The sequence below is a fragment of the Falco naumanni genome, chromosome 3 (genome assembly GCF_017639655.2).
Source record: "Falco naumanni isolate bFalNau1 chromosome 3, bFalNau1.pat, whole genome shotgun sequence".
Lineage (NCBI taxonomy): Eukaryota > Metazoa > Chordata > Aves > Falconiformes > Falconidae > Falco > Falco naumanni.
Window position 1 is genome coordinate 90,773,059 of NC_054056.1, and position 9,393 is coordinate 90,782,451.

Sequence of the window (9,393 nt, forward strand, 5' to 3'; positions counted from 1 at the left end):
AGCGCTCCGGGAGTAGCCGCCAGCCGCAGGCACAGCATCCCTCACCTTTGCCTCAGTCCCCAGGGTGAGGAGGAGGAGGAGGAAGAGCCGAGGGCAAGGCGGGCGGCCCGGCGCGGGGTACCGCAGGGGAACTCGCTCTCGCCGCGCCTCAACCTCCCTCCCTGCCTGCCGAGAGCGGCGGGGCTCGGCCTCCCACCAGCGGTTCCCTCACGGAGGGGCAGCTTCGGCCCGCCCCGCGGCGATGCGGCGGAGGGAGGAGCGAGGGGCGGCGGAGGGATAGGAGCGGTAGGAGCGAGGTGGGGCAGGCTCCCCCCTCAGGCACACAGCGCGGCGGGGGTGAGGGGGGGGGCACGGGCCCCGCGCCGCCACCGCGTTCGCGCCTTCCCGCCCCTGCCCAATGCGCGCGCACGCAGCACCCCCCCTCCTCGCCCCGCCCGCCCCCCCGCGTTCCCGCAGCTGCCGCCGAGCCTCCGTGTCACGTGCCCGCCTTGCCCTCCGCGGCAGCCAATGGGCGGCGCGCCGCGGGCCGCAGGCCTTTATAAAGCGCCGCGCAGCGCGGTGGCCGCAGGCGTGAGGTCGTCGTGGTGGCTGTCGGGGGTTGGGAGCGGCGGGGGTGTGTGGGTGTCTTGGGCCGTTCGGTCCCTCGACCCGCTTACCTGTTCCGCCCGGGGAGCCGGGCTGAGCCGTCCGGGAAGGGGCCAGGTCTGTGCCCGCGCGGCCCAGGGAAGAGGGGGTCGTGCCAGAGGGCGGGCGGCTGGGGAGGGGCGGCCATGTCGGGGCCGCTCGGCGCCTGAGGGGGGTTAGCGGTCTCCGCCGCGGCGACGCCCAGCGCTGGCGGGCGGGCCCTGTCCGCGGCCAGCGGGAGCGGCATCCCGCCTCTGCCGAAGGGAGAGCGGGGCTGGCGGGGGGCTCGGCGCCTGGGGGGGGCGGGGGCAGAGGCTGCCGAGCTCTCGGCGGGCTGCTCCGGGCGCGCCGCTGCGGAGCTGGCTCGCTCCCATCGCCAGGCGGGCGGCGGCGGCAGAAGGGCTGCGCGGTGTGTGTGTCTCCTCTGTCGTCCTCCCTCCGTGTCGGAGCTCTCCGCCTTCTCTAACAAACTCTCTGCTTTGCTTCTCCCCCGCCCCTCGGGCTTCTGCTTTGTGGATGTTGGCGGCTTCTTGTTGTGACAGGAGAATGTGTGTGTGCCCTGGGCCCAGGCGGATCGGTATGTACCTCGCGCCGGGCTCGGGGGTCGGATGGGACCCGGGGTAGCGACTGCCAGGCTGGGCTGTGCCCGAGGGTTGGGGCCTGGCCGGAGGGAAGGATTAACGGTTTTGCTTGTGTTGAATGCTTCTTGTTTCTCCTTTCCTCCTGCCCCGTCCTCTCCAACAGGCTAATTCATTCAGGTCTGTCAAGTTCATGAAAGGCACCTGGGTAAGTGTTTTTACTTGGAGCCACGGGTGTCTTTGGCACAGTTACGGCTGGTGTTTTGAGGGAACCTCTCTATGCAGGATCAGTCGGCCTTAATAGTACTGTTATAAGAAGGCTTGATTAAAAGAAGGGGTAATATTTTCTCCATTTTATCAGCGTAGTACTGCAAAGCTCATAAATTGATCATCTGACTCTATTGGCTATATTCATAGCTTGAAAAGTAGTGTTTGTACTCTGTTCTGGGCTTGGAGAGGTATTTAATACTGGCTTGATTCTGATCTGACAAATCTTGATAGGATTGTAAAATTTTCACTTAATCTCTTTTATTTCTCTGCCATCTTTTGAATAACCGTAATGAACTTGGGATCTTAAAAGTAATTAAGTGCTAGCTGAAGTGTCTGGTTATATTTGGGGCATCAATGTTGCAGGGACAAATGGGAGAGACTTGGTATAACTTCAGCTTGGCAAACTTGGAATTTCTCTTTGACTTAATCAATTAGGGTTTATTAAATCTGGTATGTGAAACAGACTGGTGTTTTAAGCTGACATGGTTCTACTGTAAAAGATACAGTCTGTGGAAGACTTGAGGCCAGCTTCTTACTACTTCCTCTTGAATTTCATGTGGTACTTGATAACCTAATGATTAAAAATCAGCAAAATATCCTCTGGTGGCACTGCAGAACCCCTATAACAGTTGTACACTTGTATTTTCGCTTCATCATGGATCAACAACAAAACTGTCTGAACACGGTGGCACCATGAACGCAAATGCTTAGCAGTCAGATGAACTTGATTCAGTTGTCTAATGGGAGACCAGCAATGAATGAGAGGTGCTGCTGTAGGCCGGGCACATCAGTAGAACCCTGAGGTTACAATTCTGTAAGAAAAATAATTGCTTTTAAATGTCATGTAAAGAAATATACGTAACTGTTACCATAATAGCTCCCTTCTAATTATAAGGCAATCTATACTTGGAGTTGCAGTTTACTTCTGTTATGCTGTATGCATGTGAAGTCTGGGCTGGAGAAATAGTTTCTGGGAAGCAAATGGCTAACATGAATTTAGTATGTGTCTGGAAGTTCAAGCCAATATGCTGCTGCTGAGTGCCTGGACAGCTGGCTGTGGTCCACAGAACTACAACTGGAGCTCTTCCGGGTGGCTGAACAACAGAAAACTGGCCAGTTCAGTCTTAATGGCTGTCAGTGAGGTCAATGAACAAAAAATTTGTGAAAATGTTAAGACTGACAGTCGCTCATTAATACTGGGAAGTCAGTGGAGTGGTAGAAACATGAATTCCAGCTTACTTTCAGCACTTGGGTATCTTGTAATAGAGACGGGCTCCACTCCTGATTATTTAAGGATGACAAGCAAACTTGGAGGGAAGAATGTGACTTACTGCCTTTTCTTGCAACACAGAGTGGGGTGAAGCTTCATATATTTCCAGACACTTCTCAACTGGTCTTGGTGATTGGAATCCTGTGGCAGAAGCTATGGAAAGCTTACAGAATAGTGATCACAGAATGCAGTTCCTTCTGTGGTGCATAATTCTTCAGATTGAGTATATATAAGGGCTTACTGCATATTTTGTAGGGCTTGTGTCTCATCTGAAATATTGGTATGCCTGCTTGGCTTAAAGCACCCTGGACAACACAGCAATATCCAGTTATTTGGTAGAACAGTTAAAGCTGAGATACAGTGGTGCTGATAGACTGGTACTTAGGACTACAGTAAGCCTTGTGTAAGATAACTTGTAATAGTCTTTTCTAAGAAGCAGCTTTTATAGTGAAACTTATAAAAGCTGGAAAGAGAAAATTGAATTCCCTTTAACCACGTGTACTTCAGAAAGCACAGTTCAAACCTTTTTCCACTATGGAACTGTTTTTTCAAGTACAACACTAAAAGACTTCCGGCTAATGAGGCATAGTGAATAAGGGATTTAAGAAGCACTCATGTTAATGTTGTGATTCAGTTTGTAAATGGGGGCAGGGAAGTGTATGTTAGAATAGTCTGTCTTCAGAAGAATGAAATTATAAGAAGTTTTTAGATGTGGCAAAAAGTAGAAGAATACATTTCTTGGATGCAGTGCTTAATAGTTTATCTTAACACTGAACTGGCTTTAGGCTATTGTCCAGGGCTCTGTTGTAGTCATGGAAGCAAACACAGCCTGCATATAATTCAATTGACTAGCTTTCTAAAGCAGTTTGTAATCCTAAAACTTACTGGGGTAGCTGAGCTGGTGGTAGGAGAGATATATCTGCTTTCTACCTCTTGTGGTTTTGTCTGATAAGCTAGAAAATTCTAGCATAGACCCCTGTGGCTGTTTTGTGTGTGTACACCATGGTGTTATGCAGGCTTGAACTTTTATATGTAAAAGCGGGGAGAAAACAAAACCTGCTGCTGACTTGTGATTGTCTAAAGAATGTGACCTACAACTTGCTTTTGTCATCTAAACCATCTTCATCTTAAACCCAGTTGTATGTCACCTCAAAGTTGTTTCTTGAATCTGTTAGATGCTTTCTCTTCAGCCTTATAGAAAGTTTTCCTCCCTGTGTGACTTACCTGGTCTGGCTCTGTCAGCTGGGAAATCAGCAGGAAAACAAATTCCACAAGTCTTGTGGAAGGTGGCAATACTGTAGTGTGCTTCATGCTAAGCATTGTCTTAACGTTCTGTTTGAAGTTGCATTGTTTGTCTGGATGTTTTCACTTCCTGCCTGCTATCTGAGTGGATATAAGAGCTAAAATATGCATGCTGAACTTAATTATGGTATACCTTTTTTGTTATAGCCCAATGTGGTATCTACAGACAAGTACCTCAATACCTTTTCTGTCTCAAGGCCTGTGAAGCTATGAACTTCCTATCATAAGCAACTGTGTTAGGGGCTGTAAATGTCTTAACACAGAGTTCTGGGGGAAAAAAATCTGTTTTCTGTCCCCCTAAGCATAGTTGTTCTCTTGTCTTTCAGCAATTCCAGTCCGAAGCTCCAGGCTACCATTGTTGTCTGATGCCATGCCAGCACCGGCTCATCTGTTTCCGTTGATTCGTAACTGCGAGATTAGCAGAATATGCAGTACTGTGTGTTACTGCCACCACAAACATCTCTGTTGTTTATCATCTCATTTTGCTCATGGTCACTTCAGATATGCACCTCAGAAGAAATTTGCAGCACTTTATAGGCCAAAGGAGAACTTTAATCACTTTATTCATGCAAGGGATTATGCTTCTGCGCCACAGAGGTTTTACCTCACTCCTCCACAGGTCAACAGTATTCTGAAGGCAAATGAGTACAGTTTCAAAGTTCCAGAATTTGATGGTAAAAATGTAAGTTCTGTTCTTGGCTTTGATAGCAACCAGTTGCCTGCTAATGCTCCAATAGAAGACAGGAGGAGTGCTGCCACTTGCTTACAGACAAGAGGGATGCTTCTGGGTGTGTTTGATGGCCATGCAGGCTGTGCTTGTGCTCAAGCTGTCAGTGAAAGACTGTTTTACTACATTGCTGTCTCTTTGTTACCTCATGAGACTTTACTTGAAATAGAAAATGCTGTGGAAAGTGGTAGAGCTCTGCTGCCTATTTTACAGTGGCATAAGCATCCCAATGATTACTTTAGCAAAGAAGCCTCCAAGCTTTACTTCAGTAGTCTAAGAACTTACTGGCAGGAGCTGATTGATCTCAACAGTGGAGAGACTACAGATGTGAAAGAAGCTTTAATTAATGCTTTTAAGAGGCTTGATAATGATATTTCTTTGGAAGCTCAAGTAGGAGATCCCAATTCTTTTCTTAACTACCTAGTACTGCGAGTAGCATTTTCTGGTGCAACTGCCTGTGTGGCCCATGTGGATGGTGTTGACTTGCACATTGCCAACACGGGTGACAGTAGGGCAATGCTTGGGGTTCAGGAAGAAGATGGATCGTGGTCCGCAGTTAATCTGTCCTATGACCACAACGCACAAAACGAACATGAAGTGGAACGTGTGAAAATGGAGCATCCAAAGTCTGAAGAGAAAAGTCTTGTGAAACAAGATCGTCTCTTAGGTCTCCTGATGCCTTTCAGAGCTTTTGGTGATGTGAAGTTTAAATGGAGTATTGAACTACAGAAGAGAGTAGTAGAATCGGGCCCCGATCAGCTGAATGACAATGAATATACAAAGTTTATTCCTCCAAACTATCACACTCCCCCATACCTCACAGCTGAACCAGAAGTCATACATCACAAATTACGGCCACAAGACAAGTTCCTGGTTTTGGCTACAGATGGGCTGTGGGAGACAATGCACAGGCAAGATGTGGCTAGAATTGTAGGGGAGTACCTCACTGGTGTTCACCATCAACAGCCAATAGCTGTTGGTGGCTATAAGGTAACTTTGGGACAGATGCATGGTCTCTTAACAGAAAGGAGAGCAAGAATCTCTTCAGTATTTGAAGATCAGAATGCAGCAACTCACCTGATACGTCATGCAGTGGGTAACAATGAGTTTGGCACCGTGGATCATGAGCGACTGTCCAAGATGCTTAGTCTTCCAGAAGAGCTGGCTCGAATGTATAGAGATGACATTACAATTATTGTGGTGCAGTTCAACTCACATGTTATAGGTGCATGTCAAAATGAGGAACTGTGAATTGAATGTAGTGAACTAGTTGCCAAAGTTGTAACAATGGCCAGTATGAGCAGCAAATAAAAAAACAACCACCCAACAATAAAACTCCCTAACCCCCCCTCAGCAGATTTAGCCTGTCTTGTTCCTGCATTCCCCCAGAGCTCTAAATATGTGGGAAGTGCTATTGACATAATACAAACTTGAAGAGGATGTTGCAGCTTGGGAAAATTTTTTTGTAATAACTTTGCACTATTGATTTCATGAATGCTGCTAGAACGATGTCTTGAATTTGGCAGACTTGGATGGGGGCAGGAAGGAGGATAAAGAATTAACTATCAAAGATTTGGCTGTTCAAAAAATAAATCCTGTTTATAAGTATCTACAAATATCTACACATTATCTTAAAGATAAGATGAGTAAAAAGGGATTTTTGTTGAATTCTTACAGGGCTAATTTTTGCAAAGGAGATGAGGCTGTTAGTGAACATATTGTCTACTGTTTCTAAGTGGAATGTTACTTTAACCAAGTCTTCAGTGTAACAAAGTTGTCTAACTTTCATATAGACAATGTCATTACCTTCAGGATGTTTGTCTAAGTGTTGGACTTTCAATGCAGGTCTAAGCCATAATCAGTACCTGAGATTCTGTTACAGCTTAATCGTATCTTTTGCACGGTAACTTTGAATTCCTTGTGCATTAATAGTTTTTTGGCTGTGGTTTCTGCACAACTTGTAGGGCAATAATACATTACAACATGCAGTAAGATACCAGATAACTTTGTGGAGAACTTCAGTTGGCAGTGTGAAGAAACTTCCAATACTTTTCAAAAAGTCTTGTTGGTCAAGATTTGTGTTGGCTTTCCTAAAGGTCACGTCCTTCATGGACTCCACCCCTATCTGATGTTACTTATCTGGTAAATAAATTTTTCATCTGGAAAGATCAGGAAATCATTAACCTCTTTGTGGCTTTGTAATTTGCACTCATTTTCACCTTGACTATTTCAAATGGTCACATATTGGATGTCTTGCACTTGAACTCATATTTGTAAGTTGGGTTAACAAATTATAAAAATTGAAGTAATGCTTGTAAATAGTGTTTTAGTTGGGAATGTAACCGGCATTGCATGTGTATGTTTAATGGTTTTTCCTAGCAACTTCTTTATTAGTAGCTCTGTGTTTCTGAACAGCTGGTGTATGCATGTTCTTACAGTCCAGAACGCTGTCATAGAGCAGTCTCTGAAATGGGTTGCTCTGACTTATAGTGGTTGAATTTGAAATTAAAAGGTTGGCTATAATTCACATGCCTGAAGTTGTTGGGCTTTAACTGTAAAAAAGTAGGGACTGACAACTGAAGTCAGCATTGCATCTATTTTAGGTATGTTGCATTGTATGCAGGTTTATAACCTGCCCTAGGTTAAAATCTCAAATGCTGGATCAAATATCAGCTCTTGATAACCAAGAGAACACGTGTAACTTGATTCTTGTGTTAAGAGAACAATAGGTCAGCTTATTTCACTTTACCATGGCGTTTCAGCTAAAATACCTCCCTAGTCTTCATCATAGGTAGTTAAAATGACACTTTAAAAACCTAGCATATTTTGGTTAAGTCATTTGGCACTTTTAAATAGAAATATTGCCAATTAATGCTACTGTTACAGAGGGTACACTTAGTTGAACAATGAACTTGTGCTATAGTAAACATTGGCTCATCAAACTCAGAAATGCTACGTATACTTAGTGGCCTGCAGCTTTATATGTCTGGTTTTTTGCGCAGCCTTAAATATCAGGATCAATGTTGCTGCAAGGTTAATGATATCTGAGTTCATTCAAGATGTGCACAGCCCTTTATTTGAAGGGGAAAGGGAACTCTGAAATGCTTAGACAAGTACTGGCTGTTGACATTGCTTCTGTATGTTGTGTTTTGGTGACTGTGTCATTAGTTAGGCCATAGACTTTATGCTCTATCATTCAAATGCAGTATGTATCTAAGCTGTTGCAGTATTTAACTTTTCATACTTTTTTACTGTTAAAGCTCTATTACATGTATTGATGTATTTAACCTATGATTATTGATATGGATTTGGTACAAGTCATAGCTAGAAGAAAGAAACATTGGTCCCATGGATACAACTTTTATTGAGGAAAAGCTGCTTTTTGCAATAAAGATGTGTATGTATGGGGTCAGACAAAATAATATTTATGTATTGCTTGGAGACTTGCTCAGTATGTATGCAGTGAACAGACACAGCATAACTGCCTGCTGAACAGGTGGTCTGAACAAGTATCTTTTAACAGATTCCAATAAAATGATCAATTACGCAGAAATTCATGTGTATTGGCTTGATATAGAATGTGATAGCTATTTTGCTAGGGCTGAAGGTTGTGGATTACTTGTCGTTCGTGCATATACTCTGTTGTGTAGACACTGTTATGAATAGACCAAATGGCCAAACACGGTATAAATGGAAACAGACTCGGGATTGGGCTTCAGAGCCTTGATGCCACTGTGAGGCTTGAACCTCTGCATCGGGCATGCTGGTGCTGCCGCCCTCTGGCAGCAAAGCTCAGACCTTTCCGTCAATGTCACTGCATGTCTCTGTTCCCATCATCTCATGATGACTTTCGGTGGCAATGCTACAGGTAAAGCAGCATAATTCGAGATCATTACTTTGTCGACTGTACCCTATACAAAGCAATACAACATGTTGTAAACAATGTGAAATATTTATGTGCAGATTGAAATGGCATAAGAAAGACTTGATGGTAACCTAGATGGACGTTGATCTTCTGCTGCAGGTGGGTGACATGTTCTGTTTGTGTTGTCTCCCAGACTTGTTGCATTGCAGAAAGTGTGGCTACTTAGGGGGGATGCTGTGATTAATTTTCTAAATGAAGGTTTTACAGCTGCAAATACATGGCTCAACCATCCTTCTGGGTTGGTTGGCACAAGTGTTCAAGTTCACCTTTAAATCTTAAATCTTTAAAACTGTTCTAGATGAGTGTGTTGGCAGAACTGTTTAACAGTAACACAAGGCAAGAGTGGAAGATCTTTTCTTAGTCTTGGCAGTCCTGGATTAATGGCTGGACTTGACGATCTCAAAGGTCTTTTCTAACCTAAATTATTCTCTGATTCTATGCTTCCAATTTAAGGCTCTGTTAACTCTGTTCCCTTGTGTTCAAAATATGTGCGTTATATTTGCACATGCATACATATAATTTGCACACCTACTGTTATAACTCCTGTATTCTCTGCTTGCCTCTTGTGTGCATGACTTGGGAAGTACAGAGCTTACAAAATTATTTTCCCTTTCCATTAATTTTCTCACTGCAGGGCAGAGTTTTGCATATAGCAGACTTTTAAAACATGACGCACACAGCAAGGAGCATAGTCTTA

The 9,393-nt window shown here is 44.6% G+C and overlaps 1 protein-coding gene across 5 annotated transcripts; it reads left to right on the forward strand.

Moving 5' to 3' along the window:
- Positions 1-554: 554 nt before the first annotated feature.
- Positions 555-8,324, forward strand: PDP1 (pyruvate dehydrogenase phosphatase catalytic subunit 1). 5 transcript variants are annotated; one of them, XM_040588029.1, is made up of 4 exons: positions 556-702; positions 1,167-1,201; positions 1,369-1,410; positions 4,371-8,324. In XM_040588029.1, the coding sequence occupies exon 4, from the start codon at positions 4,415-4,417 to the stop codon at positions 6,020-6,022; it is 1,608 nt and encodes a 535-aa protein (XP_040443963.1). In that variant the 5' UTR covers positions 556-702; positions 1,167-1,201; positions 1,369-1,410; positions 4,371-4,414; the 3' UTR covers positions 6,023-8,324. The 5 variants fall into 5 exon arrangements, with proteins under 5 accessions (XP_040443961.1, XP_040443963.1, XP_040443962.1 ...); XM_040588027.1 differs by lacking the exon at positions 1,369-1,410 and having other exon boundaries at positions 555-702; XM_040588028.1 differs by lacking the exons at positions 1,167-1,201; positions 1,369-1,410.
- Positions 8,325-9,393: the final 1,069 nt, after the last annotated feature.